This window comes from Eurytemora carolleeae, unplaced genomic scaffold, assembly GCF_000591075.1.
Source record: "Eurytemora carolleeae unplaced genomic scaffold, Eaff_2.0 scaffold2076, whole genome shotgun sequence".
Taxonomy (NCBI): domain Eukaryota; kingdom Metazoa; phylum Arthropoda; class Copepoda; order Calanoida; family Temoridae; genus Eurytemora; species Eurytemora carolleeae.
Window position 1 is genome coordinate 1 of NW_019398765.1, and position 23,588 is coordinate 23,588.

The 23,588-nt window shown below is 32.0% G+C and overlaps 3 protein-coding genes and 1 long non-coding RNA gene across 9 annotated transcripts in view; 2 read left to right on the top strand and 2 right to left on the bottom strand.

The window, feature by feature from the left end:
* Nucleotides 1-366: 366 nt before the first annotated feature.
* On the top strand, nt 367-7,049 carry LOC111717627 (uncharacterized protein PB18E9.04c; the record flags this gene model as incomplete). Its single annotated transcript, XM_023493126.1, is given in 10 exon segments — nt 367-501; nt 807-941; nt 1,128-1,262; nt 1,652-1,804; nt 2,232-2,392; nt 2,972-3,077; nt 3,210-3,270; nt 3,518-3,559; nt 5,975-6,047; nt 6,969-7,049. Coding segments are annotated over 10 exon segments (1,082 nt in total), but the record flags the coding sequence as incomplete, so codon positions are not given.
* Nucleotides 7,050-7,604: 555 nt separating this feature from the next.
* Nucleotides 7,605-9,858, top strand: LOC111717629 (uncharacterized). 6 transcript variants are annotated; one of them, XR_002768851.1, is made up of 4 exons: nt 7,605-7,693; nt 8,302-8,395; nt 8,618-8,699; nt 8,742-9,858. It is a non-coding gene; the product is annotated as an uncharacterized LOC111717629 (long non-coding RNA). The 6 variants fall into 6 exon arrangements; XR_002768850.1 differs by having other exon boundaries at nt 8,749-9,858; XR_002768853.1 differs by having other exon boundaries at nt 8,763-9,858.
* Nucleotides 9,859-11,147: 1,289 nt separating this feature from the next.
* Nucleotides 11,148-17,188, bottom strand: LOC111717626 (uncharacterized). The gene is made up of 4 exons (XM_023493125.1): nt 17,070-17,188; nt 16,842-16,950; nt 13,185-13,282; nt 11,148-13,010 (listed from the first exon to the last, which is right to left on the bottom strand). The coding sequence occupies exons 1-4, from the start codon at nt 17,156-17,158 to the stop codon at nt 12,884-12,886; spliced, it is 423 nt and encodes a 140-aa protein (XP_023348893.1). The 5' UTR covers nt 17,159-17,188; the 3' UTR covers nt 11,148-12,883.
* Nucleotides 17,189-19,606: 2,418 nt separating this feature from the next.
* The window catches only part of LOC111717628 (uncharacterized), a gene marked incomplete at its 5' end in the record, with an annotated part of 11,580 nt that continues 7,598 nt past the window's right edge, over nt 19,607-23,588 (bottom strand). Inside the window, 2 exons of the mRNA XM_023493127.1 lie at nt 19,607-19,690; nt 22,832-22,882. Coding sequence (XP_023348895.1) covers nt 19,607-19,690; nt 22,832-22,882 — 135 coding nt within the window. The remainder of the gene's footprint in view (nt 19,691-22,831; nt 22,883-23,588) is intronic.

A 23,588-nucleotide genomic window follows, 5' to 3' on the forward strand; every position in this document is an offset into this window, starting at 1 on the left:
CTCCTGAAATACAACCTCCTGAAATACAAACTCCTGAAATACTAACTCCTGAAATACAAACTTCTGAAATACAAATTCCTGAAATACAAACTTCTGAAATACAAACTCCTGAAATACAAACTCCTGAAATGCAAACTAATTAATTAATTATCTCTTGAAGTTAATCTTAGCTCCGGCCATACTGCAATGTGGTTGAGAGTTTAGTTAGGGGGGGGGGCAGAGTGCTGCGGCTAGAATATGTTACCTGGTAATTATCCCAGTAAAAACAATGTTCTTGTCAGGAGTTTCTCTTTCAGGAGTTTCTCTTTCAGGAGTTTTTCTTTCCAGAATAATTGTGATGGCGCCTGTTTAATTATTAATATTTAGGTACTTATACTGGTTCTACATCTCTACCCAGTGTACTGGCAGGGAAGTGCGATGGTACAACATGTACAACACTAACTACAGAATTGGCAACTGTAAAAAGTTGTCTCACAAACCCTTCTGATGCTGCTTGCACAGGTAAAGTGTTCTTACATATTAAACATATTAAAGAGACAGTCGTTGTTATTTCAAGTGACCTTTTATTTAACGAGAATTCACACCCTTTAACCTTTTATTTGATCAACAATGCAGAACATATCATCGTCTTTTTTTACTTGAAAGATGTTTAATTCTTCAACTTTTTCCATTGTTTTTAAATAAAAACTTTGCAAGTTAATTTATATATAAACTCCATTCGAAAATGATTTTCATTTAATTTTCGTCTACAGTCCCTTTATGTCAGAAAATATAATTTAAAAAAATGTTAAGTTATATATTTCAAGGAACATATGGTGCTGCAACAGCTCTGCCTGCTGTACTGGCCGGAAAGTGTTCTGGTACAACTTGTACAACACTCAATACTGATGTTACTTCAATAAAAAGCTGCTTTACAGATCCTACAGCTGCAGCCTGTACAGGTTCGTACAACCATATACTTCTATGATTTGCTTTTGTGCGTCCCCCAATTGAGCCTCATCAATATTGTGTGATTCCTCAAGTAAATCCTAACTTTGTGTCCTTATAAGCTAATTTGAGGAACGCACACATATAGAGTCTCCTATTTCTATTGCTTAAAACATTTGTAAATCATGTGTTTGAATCAGGTACATACAGTGCTAGTACCTCCTTGCCCTCTGTACTGGCTGGAAAATGTAATGGTGCAACATGTACAACCCTTACAGGAGAAATGGCAACAGTTAAAAGGTGTTTAACAAATCCAGCTGATGCATCCTGTACAGGTAAATAACATTAACCCCATAGATACATTTTAGTATTTTACACAATGAGCCCAATTTTATTTTTAAAAGGCAGAAACCAATTAAATTTTATTCCGGGTGTTGTCCCGGTTTGCCTTGAATAGTCTGTAATTGTACTGTACAGCTTTCTCTAGCCTGGTACTTGAAATGAACCAGAGAAAGGCTTCTTTGCTTTTCCTAAACTTGAACATATGGAGCTGAAACTTCTCTACCTGGTCTACTGTCCGGAAAAATCGACGGTACAACTTGTACAACACTTACTAATGACGTAAAACCATTAAAAACTGCTCTACAGATTCAACAGCTGCAGCCTGTACTTGACTGTACAAATATTATAAGTATTCATTGATGTTCATATTGTGTTGATTCAGGTACATACAGTGGTAGTACATCTTTGCCTACTGTACTAGCTGGTAAATGTGACGGTACAACATGTACAACTTTAATAACTGATGTAACTGCACTGAAGGCTTGTATGTCTACTCCAACCAATGCTGCATGTACGGCTACCTATGGTTCTGCAGGTAAATCTTTTTTTTTTAATTTGATAACATAGCAGTTGTTTTTGTACAGTGCCAACCATAAAACTGTGGGATGATTGTATTCTTTGTTCTTTTCTTATACAATTTTGAAGTTTATAATTGTTACAACCGATTTATTTCTAAATATGTTCATGGACCGAATTTAATGAGCTTGAGCTAGGTCCCTAGATAACCTACCACCAGTTCAAATCCTGAATCCCAGTTTTAATCCTTATGAAACTTTAATTTTAAACCGTTGATTTAGGATTTGAACCAGTTGTAGGTCGTTTAGCGACCTAGCTCGAATTCAATGAATTCGGCCCCATTATACATTCTCGTGTTTTATGCTAATCACTGTATTTGAAAGCTAATTCTTATTTTCTCTGAAACATTACTTCCTTAACTGTACTGTACATGTAAAACTGTACAGGAACTATTCCTACTGCACTGGCTGCTAAATGTGAGTCATCAACCTGTACAATACTTACAACCGACCTAACAACAGCCAAAGCATGTCTCACTGACTACACAGCAGCAACATGTACAGGAGTATACGGAGCTGCTACAACAATACCAACCAAGTTAAACCAGGTACAGATAGGGGTCTGATGATACAGGGAGTGGAGTTCCTGTCACGGGATGGTTATTGCGGGAACTTTAAAATACGAATACATTATCAAGTTGAAAGAATGTTAATATTATTTAAAATATTTAATGTTTCCAAGTACTGGACTCCTTCTTTTTAAATTTGAAATACAACAATTGTAGTCGAAGATTGGGCATATATATTACTATTGGTTGAGCAATATTGAATACGGAAATACACAAATTAATTTTTAAACCAACTGGGATAAAGGGTAAAAGCTCTCTCGCTTAGAGGATATCAGGGGTTTAGAAGTAAATTGTAGAGAAATAATCAGAAATTTTATGGAAACTCCTACAAAAAAGGATAATGCAATGCCTAAATAAAAAAACAGGCCCATGTCATGTCATTTTTTCCCATTTCCATTGAAGAAAGATTCCAGAATCTCGGAATGTTTCCGGAACGATTTTTTTTCCGTAAACCGTTTCCCGGAATTCCAATTCTGGATCATTCCATTTCTAGCATAAATTTTATTCCTAAATAATGGTAATTCTAGTTAACATGTATATGTATTGTATTATGTACAGATGGACAAGTGCATGACAAGTATAGATGACGCTACATGTACTGCTGGGTACGGTACAAGGGTCAACTCAGGAGGAACTGGTTTAGTGGCCTGGGCTCAACAATTAAGTAAGTATTTTTATCAAAATGATTAATTTTATCGAAAATTTTAATAATGAAATATTTATAATTAATGTAAATTATATCTTATATTTATATTTTCAAAAATTGCAGATTTTCAGTTAAATGCAATATTTTTAGAGAAACCAAGTGTTGTACAGTGTGGATTTGGAGTTAAAACTGGAGCATTACCGTTTATCAGGTGATAACAAAAACCTGCACTTTTTCTGAAATTTCAAGCTTTCCTTTAAACAGATTCAAGATATTTCCTACAGTTTTAATCAGAAATAACCAAATGACATAATCTTAATTAGATAATTAGATTAGTTTCATTTTTTAATCAAGCTCATTTTAATTTTATGAGAATACAAATAATTTGAAACAAAAGTGTTAACTAAATCAGACCAAAAAACCAAAATTAAGAAAATTTTAAAACTTTTAATTTTCAGGACAACTGATACAGCTGAACCAAACAGTTGCAGTGTCTTCCCGTAAGTTTTTTTCCAAAAAATTTGGGATAACATTGTGCTCATTTTTACCTATAGGAGACCAGGTAATAACTACAAACATAAGAGCGAGCATGAACTCTTTCTCTTCGGCTCATGCAAGCGTCCCAAAGACACAGGAACACTCGGACTCCGTTGAGACTGGAGTCTTGTATACGTACCAAACTAAGATATCAACCAACTAGAGCTAAATAGCCAAAAATTTCAGGATATTTGAAACTATATGATCATTTATAATATTACTAGACTTGTTCTTGATTAAACAAACATTATTCCTTAACAAGACCTGTTACTTCTCTTGCAAGAACGTGCACTTAACTAAGTAGCAAACTAATTATTATTTAAACTAATTTCACTGACGTACATTAATAGCAAATTTACTAGTAAAACAAGTTTAAATATTATGCTACATAATTCTAGCTTTTCAAAATTCACATTTGAAATTAAACACTCGCTGGGGAGACCTCAGCCATGCAACTTTTGCCCAATTAAGGGGTAAACTTCGCATGGAGGAGGTCCAAAAGTGAGGCATGGCTCAAATTTGGTCATGTGACAAGGAACTTCGCGCCTTTCAGTAAACGGTTGATGTAAATTTTTCCTAAATATAAAAAGAAGTCCAGGCTGAAAAACAAGGACACGGAAAGGACTTGAACCTCCAATCCATTACTGGAGCTCATTGTCATCCCCGCCCTTTGTGATTTGATTTGATTTGATACGTAGAGATCCAAAGACACAGGAACTCTCGGACTCCGTTGAGACTGGAGTCTTGTATACGTAGAGAATTCATGACCCACCCAAGGCACAGGGGGTCAAGATTAGTAGGTGGGAGTAGAGTAGAGCATCCGCATCCCAGAGACCAAGGATGCAGATAGGTTTAGCTCCGCGAGCCAGCGGAGAGAACTGAACCATCTCAGGAAGAGAACTGAACCATCTCAGGAAGAGAACTGAACCATCTCAGGAATCAAACACACAGGGGAGACATCTGCATGTTGAAGAGGAGTGGAACTTATCCGGGAGTCAGCGGAGTAAGTCAGGTTACATATCAACGGGACTCAGAGCCAGCCTAGCATAAGAGTTGTTGAAGTGGTTGTGAGAATTCAGGATAATTTGTAAGCTCAACTTTTAATGTTCATAATTAATCACCTGGTTCAGTGCGTGGAGGCATGCACGGAACTTTTGAGGGAAGAATTACAATTATCACAACAAATCTATACATATTATATAAACCATCCGTTAGAAAAGAGTCAAGCAATATGGAGTAAAAGTTTCCATGTGAACATTTAAATCACGGATGATTTATAAACCTGGAGAAAGAGAATGAAACCAAGTGGGAGGGGTACGACTAACCCATCTTGGTCTGAAAGACAAGACCAAGTATTAAAACTAAATAGCTAGACTTTTAAGCATTTAAAAAACTTATCGACAATTCTGTTTTAAGACATGTACGATAGTAGAAAATTAGACTCAATTTCAAGAATATAAAATAGGCTTCAGAAAGGTTTACATCAAAATCTTAGATTGGTAGTTTGAATGGTAAGATAGATAATGGTAGATTCAATGTATTTGTAGAGATTTGTAGGATTAGTTGCTTGAAGATAGGGGTTCTCTGTAGGACAAGCTGGAGAACTTCTCGACTTTGAACACCCTGAACACACATTAGTTTATAAAGATCCACAGATCTTACAAACATCATAATTGAGGTCAGAATTAATAAAAAGTAAGTCGTAGTTAAACTAACTACAACTAGTTGAACTACTTATATATGTTTGGCCAAGATATAGATAAAGTATTTAGTTATAATTAGATTTATCGCTCGTTTTTTATCATGCATTATTTCAAGCTCGACCTTCAGTCATAAATTAGCATGTCCGATTCACAACAGTACCCTTCAAACCTTGGCTGAGTAACAATAATTAGGATATTGTCTTTTTTATTTCTTGAAAAGTGTTGAATTCTTTCAATCGCTTTCATTGGCTTTGCATGCATTATCCGCCAGTCCCTGTTACAGAGTAATCACAATTGAAAGTAATCAATTTTCATCTAGAAAAAGGACAATGATTAGAAAAAGTATTAATACCATTGTGAATCTAACATGCTACTTGAATTGAGCGCGGTTCATTCATATGATTTTATTTTCAGTCCCTTAGAATACGACTTCGAGGTGTTTTATTTAAATATTTGTATCGACATGACAGTTTTCTCTTTTCCTAACCCTATCTCTGCTAGAACATCAAGACGATTTTCTTTTGATTCCCATGTTGGGACGATGAGACTTTTTAATTATCGAAAAAACCTCCAACTCTTTATTTGAGTTTTGTTCCATTCCACGTTTCCGTCATCTGGGTAGCAGAGACAAATTTAATGACTCATTTTTAAAATGTTTTAACATTTTATATTTAGGAGTTATTATCGAGTTGTGTTTAAGTCTTGCGTTCAGTCCGAGCCAGATAATACAGATAAATATCATATGCAGGTATACAATATCCTGATAATACAGATAAATATCATATGCAGGTATACAATATCCTGATAATATAGATAAATATCATATGCAGGTATACAATATCCTGATAATGCAGATAAATATCATATGTAGGTATACAATATCCTGATAATACAGATAAATATCATATGCAGGTATACAATATCCTGATAATACAGATAAATACCATATGCAGGTATACAATATCCAGATAATACAGATAAATATCATATGCAGGTATACAATATCCTAATAATACAGATAAATACCATATGCAGGTATATAATATCCTGAAAATACAGATAAATACCATATGCAGGTATACAATATCCAGATAATACAGATAAATATCATATGCAGGTATACAATATCCTGATAATACAGATAAATACCATATGCAGGTATATAATATCCTGATAATACAGATAAATACCATATGCAGGTATACAATATCCTGATAATACAGATAAATATCATATGCAGGGTATACAATATTCTGATAATACAGATAAATATCATATGCAGGTATACAATATCCTGATAATACAGATAAATATCATGTTCAGGTATACAATATCCTGATAATACAGATAAATATCATATGTAGATATACAATATCCTGATAATACAGATAAATATCATATGTAGGTATACAATATCCTGATTATACAGATGTATACCTTATTAGGTACAAATAGAATGTGAAGACGACAACAAAATATTACAGTATAAATCCACGTGATAATTTAGCAAACAATAGACAACACATGGTGATACATAGCTGGAGATTACTGACTGCAGGATTCAACTGTGAGCAAATTAGTCGAAGCTAGAATACAAGAATACGACCTTCTAGCATCGTCTTCTATATTGTCAGCCATTAAAAAATCTGATAATATCATTTTATTACAGCCCGATGCCGCGACGGATTCACAGGAAGTGCAAATAAAACAAGATGGATGGTATCAGGTGGATAAATTTATAAATTTATAAATTTAGAAAATTTAGAAAGCAAAAAAATTATGCCGAGTTCAAAGGTTTGGTATTTTTATTGCATGCATAGTTTCCTTTTCCCTGGCAGGATGTAGTTAAGCCATCCCTTTCATTTATTTCCTATTTATCTCAGGATGGGTTTTCCTTAAATCATATATTTGAACTTAAATCCTTCAATTTAAAACTTAAGGCTGCCAATCATAAGTTTCAGCGTCAGATATTACCGTTGTAAGTTTGTCGTTGCAGAAAGGAAACACTCGCCACAAACTCTAATTTCTATACCCTGATGGTGTAAATTTGGATATATTGAACTGAGGAAATTTGTTCCAGCAAAATTCATGGTTTGAAATATCGAAGGTTTAACTATGGTTGCAGAGATGAAGAGATTAGACAATTATAGATTTTTTGTAGTGTTCAGTTCCGTTACTACAAAATCCTGCTTAGAAATATAAATTTACTAGCTTTATAGGGCGCTTCGCGCCCATCTTCTAAATTAATTGTGAACATGTTCTCTTTGTGTACATCGTAAAACAAAACAAAAATAATAATATATAATTAAGATCTCGAGTAAAAACCCAACAGCTGCATGTTCTGCAGCTGCTACTGCCTGCACGGAGCTACTCACACAAGAAGCTAAAAATGATGTATGTCAAATTCTTGAGTTTGAATTTAAATGAAATGTAGTTTAATTTTCTTTATTTATAGAGTGACTTGTCTAATTCCCTTCGGTATCCTTTCCAGCTTTCTCTTTAGTTGTATATCCTTATTGTTCTAGCTTTAAATGGAATATTTTCAATTATGATATCTCTACTAAAGTAACTTATCTATTTCTGCCGCACAGCAATTGAAGGAAATTAACAAATCAAAGACCTTTCAAGAAAAAACGACGAAGTATTCCACATTATCAATCAGATAAAGGTTTAAAAACTACCCTTTTAAATTGGACATTTCACTCTGTAAATGAGTAACCTATTAAAATTACGTCCTAAAGTTTCTTAACATTGAGAAAAAATTATAAAGAAGTTTTCCTGGAAAATTATTCCTTATCTTCTTCCTCACAAAGATATCTATTTTTAAAAAGGGAGAAAATGTTTTAAACCTGGAAAATATTGAATTTCACCAAATTTTCGTTGATTGTATAGACAATAAAGCGAAATATAAGTGCTTTATTTTTGTTATTTATCAGTTTTTAACTTGTGATTATCCTTTTATTGGTCAAAAACTTGTCTGGATAAAAAAAAAATATTTTTAGGTGACTGGTACATCTCTCGATGCTCCATTCAATAGTGAAGGAGCATTCCAATTGTGCAGCGGAGATAAAATAATTGCAATATTCAGCAAAAATGGTTTGTATCCAATCTTTTCTAATAATGTAATAGGATAATGATTATATTTTAATGATACCTTCCAGAGGCAGAGCAACACAATTTTCATTCAATTTCTAGAATTTCACATGAAAAAATTGATAATAAAATATTTTAAACTCGTATCACTTTAGTATTAAAACAACAAAAATAAAAATAAAAAAGTTTTTTTTTCATCGAACTTAATGTTTTATTTTTGTTTAGGAGGAGCAACTGCTCAGACAGAAACTACTATATCAGATACTGCTAAACTAGATCAAACCATTCTGACTGTCACTAAAATCTGGTATTCCTAGATAGATCTTAGATCCTAGATCTTAGATCCTAGATCTTAGATCCTAGATCTTAGATCCAACATCCTAGATCTGAGATCCTAAACCTTAGATCATAGATGTTTGGTTGAAAATATCCCAAAATTCTTTTATTGTTTAATCTGTGATTTGTAAACTTGAATCTCGATGTCTTGCTAAAGTTAAAGATGGCAGCTAAAACAGGAAAGGACGAACATTTTTAAATTAAATGTCGTTTTCAACGCTAAAAGAGCAACCTCCTGGTTATGAAACAATTCATTATTCATTATTTTCTAAAATCGTTATTTTGAGAGGTATCTTCTGTTTATTAAATGATGATAGTCTGACAAAGTGAAAAAAATACTTCCAATATTTTTTAAAGAATCAGTATTAAAAATTAGGGTTAACAAATTTATCATTAAATTGTGTACCTTAATTAGTTACAACCCATTCAGAGTTTAATATTTAAGATATCATGTTTTTTTTAACGTTTTGCATAAATTTAATATCTTAATTTAATGGTATTAATTTATTCTAACTGCCATATTTGTTTTTACCCGGTGTTGGTGCTTTGTAATATATTTGCTTTTTAATATTTGTATTTTTTTAATTTGGAGGTGTGTACATTGCAGAACTGAAGAACAACAAGTTAGATATCCCCCCTCCTCTCTTTTAACATGGGTTATATATCTCCCCTCCTCTCTTTTAACATGGGTTAGATATCTCCCCTCCTCTCTTTTAACATGGGTTAGATATCTCCCCTCCTCTCTTTTAACATAGGGTTTGGGAAAAGGAAATATAATTTATATTGATCTCTGTACACACCCAATTGTTTATTTACTCTTTTATTTCGAAATTATATTGATAACTTAAAATTGAATAAAAATATCAATTTAATAAACTTAACATTTTTTGTACAACTGCAACTTGGAAACACAACGTTACCCTAAAAAGCTTTGTTTGATAGAGATGCATGAGCTGTCCAGGTTTCTATTTTTTAATTATGAATTTTTTTCCACTGTGGTTTCTCTTTAAAATTATTTTGCAGATGTCAACGTACAGAAACAATAGAGTTTATTGTCAACGAATTTTGTGCAACTTCCTGAATGTAATAAATAAACAATTTATAAACAAATAAATAAACAGCTGAAAAATTGTTGTATCCGCCTTTTCTTTCAATCAGAAATATCGATTTTACAACACTTATTTTTTTAGCATGATTCATATTTCAGAAAAAAATTGAAAAAAATCAAATTGCACATAACATATTTTTCTAAATGATTATTAGCCAAGTTAAAACGTATATACAGTGAAACCCTTAATAACGAATACTTTGGAATAATTTATCAAATGTCGTCTTGACAATTTTTCAATGAGTTTTTTACTATATTACGTAAATTTCAGTATTTGCGAAAATAAATAAATAGCCATGAATATACGGGAACATAAAGAGTTTAATATTATCATTTAATTAAAAAACTAAAAATCTGCAACATTCCATTATCAGAAAGTGAAGAATACGACATTTGATGAATTCTTTCGATGTATTCGTTATTAAGGGTTTCACTGTACTAAAGCACAAATTCCGTAAGTGAACAGCTGACTTAAGTAAAATTGAGAGTTAGTCCATTCGACCATTAGTCCAATTGATTTAGCATTAGATAATTGCATCTCATGCTTCAGTGAATTAAATGATACTTGAATAAAGTCAAGATTTTACATTATTGTAATAAAGTACATTTGTACTTGTAAATTTTTGACACTTTGCGTTCAAATGTACGATTTGTAAACACATATGCTTCAAAAAATATTTTTCTAAATCATATAACAAAAAGCTAAATTACTTTGAAGAAGTTAATCTGAAATGTCGTCTTTTATCTTTCAACATCATCCTTCAACAGTAGGAATTCGTCTACGACAGAAACACAATGTGGGAAAACACTATTTAAAGAATTTTGGATATTTATTGAAAGCGTAGATTTCTTATTATTTTACATTTTACACATTTCTACAGGGTGAACTGTGCATAATGCATATGGAGGGAAACTTAACACAACATACTTTTAAGAAGACACCCTGTGTAAATGTCTAAAACCATCAACATAATTAAAATTATATATACGGGGTGTCCCAATAAACATGGGAATTCAGTGACGAATTCGATATCGTCATTTTAAATAATTCTATGATTTAGTATAGTGATACCTACTGAGAAAGTTGTAATCTGTAATAGTTTCGTCTGCTATGTTCATATTTTGTTTGTCTATGTTTTGCCTGTATACGGCTGTACTTAGTAAAACAAGAAAATTACAGTAAACAAACAGAGTAAACTTGTCCGTCTTCACTGCTCATCTTGCGGAGACATTATAGACCCATCTTTACATCTTTTACCCTTTTCATAAAATAAACTCTAGCAGACATAATAATATAATAACTTTTGGTATTACAATGCTAATTCATAACAAAGACGATATCGAATTCGTCACTGAATTCCCATGTTTTTTGGGACACCCTGTAGTTAATGTGAGGATTCCACAGCCGTAATACAATGGTAATAAAAGATTCATCAATAGATTACACAATATTATTATAATATAATAACAGGGGTTAAAATTATAAAAATAGAGAGGATTAGTTCAACAAGGTCTCTACCTAGTTAAACTATTTCTCTCTAGTACAATAAATCTTAACTTAGATGATCTTAAAGAAAGAGGAATTATTAGAGATGACTAAGAAAGGCGAGAAAAATGTTATCACATGTAATTTTTACTTTGTATATTTTAAGATAAGTTAGGATTTTCTGAGAACCAATCTAAGACCTTGTTCCAGAAAGGCTAAAATTGACGAGTTGCATCGTTTATATACAGTGTGTCCCACGAAACATGACAGTTGTCAAATAGGTTTTAAATGTCTTCTTCCATATGTAATTTTAGATATTAAAGACTTTTTGCATGTCATTTCGTTAAAACCATCTTTTTCTCAAATAATTTTACTTTGAAATCAATTTTACAATAATATTTACAATAATTATTATCATTTACAAAGCAAACGGCATGAAATGTTTATTTAATTTCTTAAGTTTTTAAAGTTTGAAAAAGATATAGCAACTGATTCTTCCCTGAATTGATATTTTAGAGATAGTTGAGATTTCTGAAAATTTTTCTCTTTTACAGTGAGAACCAGAAAACAGTTTTACTAATAACTCATCTAATCACTTCTGAACTAAAATGGGCTGTTTACACTGCACAACTTCTGTGACTTATGTTCAATGGACTATTTAAAGTCATAACTTGAGTCTAAAAATCGTCTTGCTATTACAGAGTTTCATGCTTATCTTTGTAGATATAATTTGAGTGTACATACAGGGTGTTTCCCCTTAAAAGGTGTATTCATGATTGCACAATCTCAGGTCGAAATAGGCCAATTCAAGCCGCATGTGCTTTCACTGGCCCTGTAATTAAAAAACAAGAACAGAATACGAAAAAATACGAAAATTACGGTGACACCGTCGTGTGAGTTTTACAGAAACATTTGCTCAGTTTGACACAAACTGAGCATCAGGAATATAAAAAATATGCAAATATTTTCTGCACAGTTTAGGAAAGCCTTATAGAGAAAGTAATTAAACTTTTATGCTAAAAGTTTGAAATGTCAAAATAAATGGTATAAACATGACTATCCAGAAAGGAAAAGACTCAAAATGTTTACCTAACAATGATTTAAATGTAGATTTATAGTTGTCATATTCAAGATTTTCAGGATAATTTATACTGAAGTTTGAAAAACAACATGAATAGTTTGATAACTAAAGTATATATAGTGGGTAGAGTATAGATAGATGGATAGTCGACTAAAGGTTGAATAGTAGGTAGACTAAATTATAGATATAGTGGGTAGAGTATAGATAGAAGTGGGTAGAGTGTAGATAGATGGATTGTAGATTAAAGGTTGAATAGTAGGTAGATTAAATTATAGATAGAGTAGGGAGAGTATAGATAGATGGATAGTAGACTAAATTATATATAAAGTAGGGAGATTAAATTAAAGATAAAGTAGGCAGATAGATAGGTAGATATTAGGTAAGTTGAACTATTGATAAAGTTTAAAGGCAGAATAGAAAAATTTGATAGTTAAAAAGATATTAGACTAAAGCTAAAATAGTTAGATATATATATTATAATTATAGATAAAGTAGGTAGATAGATATAAGGATACATAGTGCACTCCAAGTTTGAAAGGTTAGGTAGGTTGCCCCACAAGTCTCCAGTTTTGTTGTATTAAAACGTCGTCTTCCATCTATCCCAGGCCTGCAATTATTACAAAAATTCTAAGGAACAGTTTATTGACAAAACATTCAAATTATCATCAAATACAAGACAGAAATACAAAGAGTGACTAATAGCTGGGAAAATGGAAAATTGTAAGACAACCCATCTTACAATTTGTACACTGTTTGATCCACAGCCCATGATTATTCTTACCTGATATTTCTAAGACACGCTGTTTGATCCACAGTCCATGAGTATTCATCATTATGTTTTGTGTACATAAAACAAATCCTTTTCTCCGGAACCTGATCCTGAATATATGTACATTGTACATTTACGTATATGTACAATAAAGTATGTTTTATAAAACTAATCTTTTTCTCTAGAACTTTGTAAGTTTGAGTAAAAATATAAATAATGAAGTGATTTGGTGAAAGCCAAAATAAATATATAATCTATATATATATATAATCTCGGGAGACCCACGGGAATGTTCTATAGCTTATTTTTAAGATTTTAAGTTTAATGAATTGACCTCAAGAGCCAGAATTTAGTTTCCGGGTAAAATCGTTCAAGTGCGGGTAAACAGCGAGCGTAAATATGAGTAACCTGGGCAGACAAGCTAGAATCAAATAAAAGTCTTAAAAAAATAAGAAAAAAAGAATGCAGCTCTTTAGCAGAACACTCTGGTTCAAATATAAAATAATTTTAGGAGTTCAACCGAGCTCTTTAGCAGAACACTCTGGTTCAAATATAAAATAATTTCAGGAGTTCAACCGAGAATATTTTCAAAACTATTTTTATGCATTTTCTCAGAATATTAAATTTTGTTTAACATATTTATCCACTGGATATCAAAAACACAAACAAAAGGCAAGAGTAATGGTAAATATTAAAAGTTTACAAATGCACTTCTATCATATTCTTAACTTTTATTTCGATTAATTTGAATTCTAATAATGTAAACCAGATAAATTTACAAACTATCTATTTTTGAAAATTTTAAATGAAAAGAATATAATGCAACACTTCATGCTAGTATTTATTTTGGTAAATATATCGAAATATTCACGCGTTAAATCAACACACGAAATCACAACACGAAAGGAAATGAGTTTTTGCCACAAACTCAAACCTTCCGATCCCAATATCTGTGTAACCTGACGGTGCAAACCTTTGACATTTCAAACTTATATTATTTTATCTATAAGTATTAATAGTTTGAAATATCAAGGTCTACGACATTGGTTTACAAAGATATAGAGTTTAGAAAATCAGAGTTTGTGGCAAAAACTCAACTCATTTGTTAAATTTCAAGTTTTCTTTTCATTACATTAACTCATAAAAGGTATTAATTAACATTCAAATTATAAGAAAAGTAAGATTGGATAAAACGGTTGCTGAATCTTTATTTGATTAAAGTCGATTAGGGTTAAAAGGATGATGTGTTGTAAATATTTACTTTGCTTGGTAAACCAGTGTAATATAAATATAAAAATATACACACATCACATTGGATCGTCAAAAGGCCTGAATTACGATTTTCGGGAATAATGAGAAATTTTAAGAAAATGATTCATTTTGAAAAATTTAATTAGGCTAAAAAATGTTCTTGCTGAAAATGCCAGGTTTTTAAGCAATGTGTTTTTATTTTGGCGTTTAAGCTTGGAGATAATCTAATATGATATGGGACGATATGTATATCTATATAATACAACTGTACAGTATGAACCAGTGTACTACAGATCTATAAAACTCCAGTACAAGATGAACCAGTGTACTAGATATGTAATGCAGAGGCCCCCATAGTAAATCTAGATACATTACACTGTACATTTTCCATATATCTAAATGTGCTCATTAGTAAATACGTAAAATCATGTATTGCGATTAACCCAATCTTGATACATATATATTTATATATATATATACATCTATATACCCATATTGTGATTGCTATAACTACGTTATATATATATATAACCGCGCATAGCTTGTAATTAGGCCTAATTTTACCTAACATGAAGATATAATACTCAGTTGATATAGAGACTCTGATTTGATTACTGTGAGCGAGTAAAATATGTACTTATTCTAAACGAATGAGTTGAAGATTGTGCCCATTGGTTTGGCAATGATTGATCAAGTGCTTGTGTCCCTGGAGAGACATTGAGAGCTGATCGTGCCCATTAGTTTGGCATTGATCGATTGAGTGCTTGTGCCTGTGTACACAGTGATAGCTGATCGTGCCCATTGTTGTGGCAGTGATCGATCAAGTGCTTGTGTCCCTGGAGAAACATTTATAGCGGATCGCGCCCATCGGTTTGGCGTTGATCTATAACGAGCTTGTGTCCTGGTTGACAATGATAGCTGACGAGATTGTATCTGTGCTTAGCATTGATAGCTGAAACTGAAATGTAACTGGATAAATAAGGGTTCGAGAACCGTAGATGGAGTAGGGCATTTACTACAGATATATTACTCCAGTACAAGAAGAACCAGTGTACTAGATATATAATACGAGTACAGGATGAACCAGTGTACTAGATATATAACTTGAGTACAGGATGACCAGTATTGCGTAATTTCAGCTCCAATTGAAAACGAATGTCAAATAATACTTTTAGGAATAGCTAAAAGGAGTTTCTCGGTACATAATATTTTTATAAGTTTATGATGACGAGTTATTATTCTAATACGCATAGTGAAAACAAAATTTGGACCGGAAGAACACACTAATTTACATGTTAATAATAAGTAAACTTTTAGCCGTAAATTTTATTTTGTTGCATCAATTATTTTAGTTTGTATCCTTTCTGTAAAATATAAAAAAAAACTGGGTATATGATGATTGATGAATTTTAAATAAATGTACATCTACATTTGTAACATGTGGAATTTACTGTTTTTGTTTTACAATGGTTTTATATTTTAAATACTGTACGTACTGTATTTATTATATATCTTATTATAACTATGTATGAGGTACAGAATATTATCAGGACATTATCTTAATTAGAAAAGTTTTAAATTACATGAAAATAGACCATAGAGTTTAACCATTAACAAGGTTAAAAGAACAGGTGGACTTAGTTTCTATTGCCCCTGTGATCGGGCTAGGCTAAATGGTTGCATAAAACGTGCCAGGTCGACTCTACACTGGGTAGTATGACTGGACAGTACGACTGATTGCATATACAGTACGTGTTGTGCCGTTGTGGATTATGCAACTTTTATAGTGGGGTGTATCTTAGAAAAAATAAGAGAGTATCGTCGTTTTTATCTGGTAAAGTTTTAATTGAGACAAATTCCTTTTTTCTCTTTCTGCATAAATGCGCGAGTCACCGTTAGAGAAAACTTTATTAGAAAATAATCAATTTTAAGAAAGAAAAAGAAGGATTACCTAAACATTTTACTTTGTGTTTAAAAGATACAAAATTGTAAATCAGACATCCTACTCTATACATAGAGGGTCAATTGAAATATCGTCAACAGTTCCTTTATGGGATGCTTAATCATGATATTCGATGAAGACATTGCTAATATTGTATCAGTTTAAAGATATGCATTGATGGATGGGAACCCAGCCATGTGGAGGAACATTTTTAAACCAAAAATATAAAATTTACAGCGGAATCGAAAAGAAAAGATGAAACGGCCGAAAGGAAGAGTAAAATTACTACAACTAAAAACAATGAGTTTCATTGGATGAAATTGTCTAAGTTTGAAATATAAATGCTTTACATCAGATTGTGAAGGTAAAGGGATTAGAACATTTGAGTTTGTGGAAAAAACTCAGTTCCTTTGCTTTCATCATACTTGTGGCGTATAATCAAAACCAGAGGAGCTACGAGGTCACAAAGTTCTAACCTGGGTTGCAACCACGTATCCTAAAGTAATATTTCCTAACTCTGATATATCATCATCTTCTACAAACAGACTAGACTCCTCTAGTGTACTGTACTGCTGGTAAGTGTTCCTGTACAGTGTACATAAACACATCAACTCTATTTTTGTAAAAAAAAATTGTGAATAAAAAAAATATTGTTATTGATCAAAAATAGCTTCATTATTTTATTTTTTGTTGATGTTAATTTCCTAAACTTTGTATGTATAAGTTGGTGTGCAGGAATAACAGTTTCCCATCCTCCCAAACATATATAGTTACGCTTAGGTCTCTGTTCCATCCTGGATACAATACAATACTTTTATTAACAACATCCTATTCAATACTGTTATAAACATTCTATTCTATTTCTATTCATATTCATTCATGAAATGGAAAACGTTTTACGAATACTTTAACCAAATTACAGTTTTCTATGTCTTAATTATGAGTGCGCTGAACTATTCATTTCTGAACAAATCTCGTAAAATATTATTTCTGTAAAAATGAATATACTTTTCAATAAAGACATTCGCCTTATTTTGCGGTCGAAATTCCTTTCCAGCCCTATGAGGAAGTGTAGTATGTACTTTCCAGCACTATAAGAAAATGCAGTATGTACTTCCAGCACTATAAGGAAGTGCAGTATGTACTTTCCAGCACTATAAGAAAGTGCAGTATGTACTTTCTAGCCCTAAAAGAAAGTGCAGTATGTACTTTCCAGCACTATAAGGAAGTGCAGTATGTACTTTCCAGTACTATAATAAAGTGCAGTATGTACTTTCCACCACTATAAGTCAGTGCAGTATGTACTTTCCAGCACTGTAAGGAAGTGCAGTATGTACTTTCCAGCACTATAAGGAAGTGCAGTATGTACTTTCCAGCCCTATAAGAAAGTGCAATATGTACTTTCCAGCCCTATAAGAAAGAAAGTGCAGTATGTACTTTCCAGCACTATAAGAAAGTGCAGTATGTACTTTCTAGCCCTAAAAGAAAGTGCAGTATGTACTTTCCAGCACTATAAGGAAATGCAGTATGTACTTTCCAGCCCTATAAGAAAGAAAGTGCAGTATGTACTTTCCAGCACTATAAGAAAGAAAGTGCAGTATGTACTTTCCAGCACTATAAGAAAGTGCAGTAAGTACTTTCCAGCACTATAAGGAAGTGCAGTATGTACTTTCCAGCACTATAAGGAAGTGCGGTATGTAATTTCTAGCACTATAAGGAAGTGCAGTATGTACTTTTTCACCGCTCAAAGGAATAAAATTGATCTATAGTTAGAGTCCCTATTTATGAAAGTTTTATATTTACTTATCAGTAATATTTTAATATTTTTCTTTCAATACATGTTTGTCAATACAAAAATTACATGAAAAATGAAATTCTGCAGAAAATATTGAACATTTCCTTTCATGCTTTGACATATAAAAATATTCAAATACATCTGACAAAAACATATAAGAGACTTTTAAATCGAAACTGTTAACAAATTGAGATTTTTCCAATTGAGCTATTACAAGATTTAAACCAAGCAATGTACATTGTACAAATGTGCAAGATTTTCGTGAAAAGTGATTTAGCACAAACCTGGCAGAAACCTTAATGTAAATTTTACTAATCAAGAATTACGGATATTGGTATGAAACAATAGTGTAGTCATTGATCATAACTAATAATAATAATGATTAGGATGAAGAAAAAAATGTACATTGTAAAGTGTAAATTACAGAAATGCACATTTTATTGTTCAGTAAAATCACATCCAAGAAGAGTAAAGGAATTGAGTCTTTGTCACAAACTCTGAATTTTTAATCCCCATTTCTTTGGAACCCAATGTCGCAAATCTTTGATAATTCAAACTTATATTATTTGATCTAACAGAATTCATAGTTTGAAATATCTAAGGTCTACGACATTGGAATCCAAAGATATAGGGTTTAGAAAAGCAGAATTTGTGGCAAAGACTCAATTCCTTTAACGTTGGATGAAAATCCTAATTGTTTTAATCATTATAGTTTGGTTTCAGAAGTCGTTATTTGGAAGGAAAAAAAAGTTTTGACTTTCTAATATTTAACCAAATAAATTTGCTTTTATTATACTAAAAATCTAAACTAGAGGAGATTCGAGGTCACAAAGTCGGACCTGTACATCAATTTGCCTCTTTCTTAGCTTATGTCTCGATTGGAGTAAAGTATACACTACTAGAATCAAGGCGCTTCGCGCCCTTCTTTCTAGCCTTAGAGAGCGCTTCGCGCCCATCTTCTAAATTAATTGTGAACATGTTCTCTTTGTGTACATCAGTCTACAGTCTACAGTCTACAGTCTACAATCTACAGTCTACAGTCTACTGTCTCAAGTTAAATTCTACATTCTACTATCTTTAGTCTGCACTCTGCAGTCTACAATAAAGTTCAAAACTTTAAAGACCTCTGTAATACTTTATAAAGTTTAAACTTTTGACAATTCTGATCATTTTCTAAATTTTTAAGCATGTTTGAACAAAACTTTACTTTTTTCGTTTTTCTAATTTATTTATTCATTTTATATTCAAAAAAACGTTGTAGAAGTGAAAAATGGCAAACCAACGGTTTTTTGAAACACTTTTCTAAATATACATCTGTATAGGAAAGTGTTTAGAAAAACCCTGTATATATATACATGGAGGTACAAATTAATCAGTATATAATATATAGTTCTGAATCAGTGCTTGTACAGCTATTTTTCTAATCAGTATTTGTATTTATAAGATTTACACCTCTTCTTCAACCAATGATACAACACTACAGAAAGAGCCATAAAAGTATGGAATAGGAAGAGTAAGACTACTGCTAGACTAAAGTTATTATTTTGAAAAGTTCAATGAAGAAAAGAACATCAATATAATATTTAAGTTGCCAACTGTGGCAAGAAAAAATTGAAAATTGAGAGAGAAAGAAGTTGTTTTTCTCATATAACGTTCTGTCAATTTTATCCATTAATCCATTCAATTATAGAAGATCTACCTACACAACCTAGATAAATTAGACTTTATAGCTCATGTCGTCTTCGCCATACCTGAGTGTTTCAGTTGAAATTGAAAATTTTAATTTAGCTTTGTATTAGCTACGTCCATACAGTACATTGAATACATCGAACACGTTTTCTTTAATTAATTGTATTTCTTTGTTTGGTTGAGCTTTTAGTTTTAATTAATAAAGTCAAAGGAATAAAATTGATCTATAGTTAGAGTCCCTATTTATGAAAGTTTTATATTTACTTATCAGTAATATTTTAATATTTTTCTTTCAATACATGTTTGTCAATACAAAAATTACATGAAAAATGAAATTCTGCAGAAAATATTGAACATTTCCTTTCATGCTTTGACATATAAAAATATTCAAATACATCTGACAAAAACATATAAGAGACTTTTAAATCGAAACTGTTAACAAATTGAGATTTTTCCAATTGAGCTATTACAAGATTTAAACCAAGCAATGTACATTGTACAAATGTGCAAGATTTTCGTGAAAAGTGATTTAGCACAAACCTGGCAGAAACCTTAATGTAAATTTTACTAATCAAGAATTACGGATATTGGTATGAAACAATAGTGTAGTCATTGATCATAACTAATAATAATAATGATTAGGATGAAGAAAAAAATGTACATTGTAAAGTGTAAATTACAGAAATGCACATTTTATTGTTCAGTAAAATCACATCCAAGAAGAGTAAAGGAATTGAGTCTTTGTCACAAACTCTGAATTTTTAATCCCCATTTCTTTGGAACCCAATGTCGCAAATCTTTGATAATTCAAACTTATATTATTTGATCTAACAGAATTCATAGTTTGAAATATCTAAGGTCTACGACATTGGAATCCAAAGATATAGGGTTTAGAAAAGCAGAATTTGTGGCAAAGACTCAATTCCTTTAACGTTGGATGAAAATCCTAATTGTTTTAATCATTATAGTTTGGTTTCAGAAGTCGTTATTTGGAAGGAAAAAAAAGTTTTGACTTTCTAATATTTAACCAAATAAATTTGCTTTTATTATACTAAAAATCTAAACTAGAGGAGATTCGAGGTCACAAAGTCGGACCTGTACATCAATTTGCCTCTTTCTTAGCTTATGTCTCGATTGGAGTAAAGTATACACTACTAGAATCAAGGCGCTTCGCGCCCTTCTTTCTAGCCTTAGAGAGCGCTTCGCGCCCATCTTCTAAATTAATTGTGAACATGTTCTCTTTGTGTACATCATAAAACAAAACAAAAATAATTCGCGGATTTTCACAAAAAATTTCGCGGATTTTCAAAATTTTAAAAAATTTAATGACGATCGAATTTAGATGGAGACAAATATTTAAAATTTCAATCATTCATAAACCTTCCCTGGGGTCCCTAAAAAATTTGGGCCCGATCGGTTCAGCCGTTTTGACGTTTATTGGATACAAACATACAGACAGACAAGCCAAATTTATATATAGATTATACAGATATATTTGTAACTAAAGGTTCCTGCAGTAGAAGTCCAAGTATTAACATAACACTTATATTTCAGGCCCCACTGCCTACGATGAAACTTTTATTGCAAATTTTTGTTTTCTATATTTGCAGTAGACAGACAACTTTATTTATAAAAACAGAACATGTAAGTGGTTGGGTACAGTGGGCTCAGTATATACCTAGATTTTAAGAATATTTTTTCTCATTTATTCTTCTTTACAAAGACAAAAAGCGTAAAAGATTCACTTAGAATTTCTTCTGTTGTCCTCCCCTCCCCTGCCCCCCTCCCACCAAAAAAGGAAGGGACATAACAAATATATTAAGACTGCACTGATTGCTGAGACTGCTAATGCAAGAAGACAGCCAGACTTGTGTACAGACAGTCAACAGTTTACAGTCTACAGTCTACAGTCTACAGTCTACAGTCTACAGTCTACAGTCTACAGTCAAAAGTCTACAGTCTACAGTCTACAGTCTACAGTCTACAGTCTAAAGTCTACAGTCTACAGTCTACAGTCTACAGTCTACAGTCTACAGTCTACAGTCTACAGTCTACAGTCTACAGTCTACAGTCTACAGTCTACAGTCTACAGTCTACAGTCTACAGTCTACAGTCTACAGTCTACAGTCTACAGTCTACAGTCTACAGTCTACAGTCTACAGTCTACAGTCTACAGTCTACAGTCTACAGTCTACAGTCTACAGTCTACAGTCTACAGTCTACAGTCTACAGTCTACAGTCTACAGTCTACAGTCTACAGTCTACAGTCTACAGTCTACAGTCTACAGTCTACAGTCTACAGTCTACAGTCTACAGTCTACAGTCTACAGTCTACAGTCTACAGTCTACAGTCTACAGTCTACAGTCTACAGTCTACAGTCTACAGTCTACAGTCTACAGTCTACAGTCTACAGTCTACAGTCTACAGTCTACAGTCTACAGTCTACAGTCTACAGTCTACAGTCTACAGTCTACAGTCTACAGTCTACAGTCTACAGTCTACAGTCTACAGTCTACAGTCTACAGTCTACAGTCTACAGTCTNTTATTAATCATTACATTTTTTAAAGGATTTAAGTTTAAGCCACAAACTCTATTTTTTTCCATGTACGACTCTGTGTCCTTGTAGCTTCTGTGGTTTTGATTTTACGCACAAGTATATGAGAGAAATAAATGTATTTGGTTAAATATAAGAAGTTCAAAACATCTTAGTTCTTCTCAATAATACTTCAAAAAAGAGAAGTTATGAGTGAACACTTAAGATTTCAATTTTACGTAAATTTTACTTTAGTTTAACGTGCTATATCTTTGTAAAACGATGCCGTATATAGACCTTAAATATGAATTCTGTTATATCAAATAGTCTAATGTTGAAATATCAAAAGTTTTCACCATCAGGTTTCAAAGAAATAGGTAGTAGAAAAGTTGAATTTGTGGCTAAAATTCAATTCCTTTTTTCTAAATATTCTTAATTAAAACTGACCTGAATAAAGTGCTCCTGGTCTCCACATCTGATGTTTAAATGGCTGAATCCCTGATTGTAGAAAACTATAATAAACCAAAACTATTCGTGGATTTTCAAGGGCTGGAGGAATTATAAAATGTTGCGTATTTTGAGAAAAATTATTTGTTTTGGAATATACGCTTTAAAATAATCTAGTGCAGACCCCATTAACGGTCTTCCGGTAATTCTTTAGAGACTAATGATTCCTTTGTCAGCAGAACCATATTCAACATTTTTCTTATTCTGTTTTAATGTTTCGTTTTTGGTTTTCATTAAAATAAAAGTACGTTAGATGCAGTTCCAGTCATTTTAGTTGATAGCATGCAAGCTAATCATTTCTCTAGAACCTGAGATGAACTTTTGGAAATTAAGAAAAATATCCTAATTTAGATTTTTTATGTTTTAGTTTGAATTTATTGCTATTTTCATTAATTTTTTCCCCATGAATAAGACATTTTTTGGAAATTTGAAAAAAATATCAATTTTTTTGATTTTTTGTTCTAGTTATATTCAAATACAGGGTGTCCCACGAAATATGACAATAGCAAGACGACTTGAAAGTCGTCTTTGGTATTTGAATTTATTTGTGACATTTAGTCTTCTATCTACTTTAACATGTATGATTCTTGAAACAATTATCACATAATTCTCCTAGCCCTGGCATTTCCAAAAAGTGGTCTGCGTTTTTTGTGCTTTCAATATTACCGGAGATATAAAGAGTTTGGTTCAGATTTCA

What these genes read in the sequence shown, in the direction of transcription:
- LOC111717626 (XM_023493125.1), bottom strand. Translation starts at nt 17,158, where the DNA reads ATGGAACAGAGACCTAAGCGTAACTATATATGTTTGGGAGGATGGGAA. An exon ending in GATACGTGGTTGCAACCCAG is followed by an intron (nt 13,283 to 16,841) that starts GTTAGAACTTTG and finishes ACATATATTCAG; the next exon opens with GATCAGGTTCCGGAGAAAAG. An exon ending in GCGTGTCTTAGAAATATCAG is followed by an intron (nt 13,011 to 13,184) that starts GTAAGAATAATC and finishes TAATAATTGCAG; the next exon opens with GCCTGGGATAGATGGAAGAC.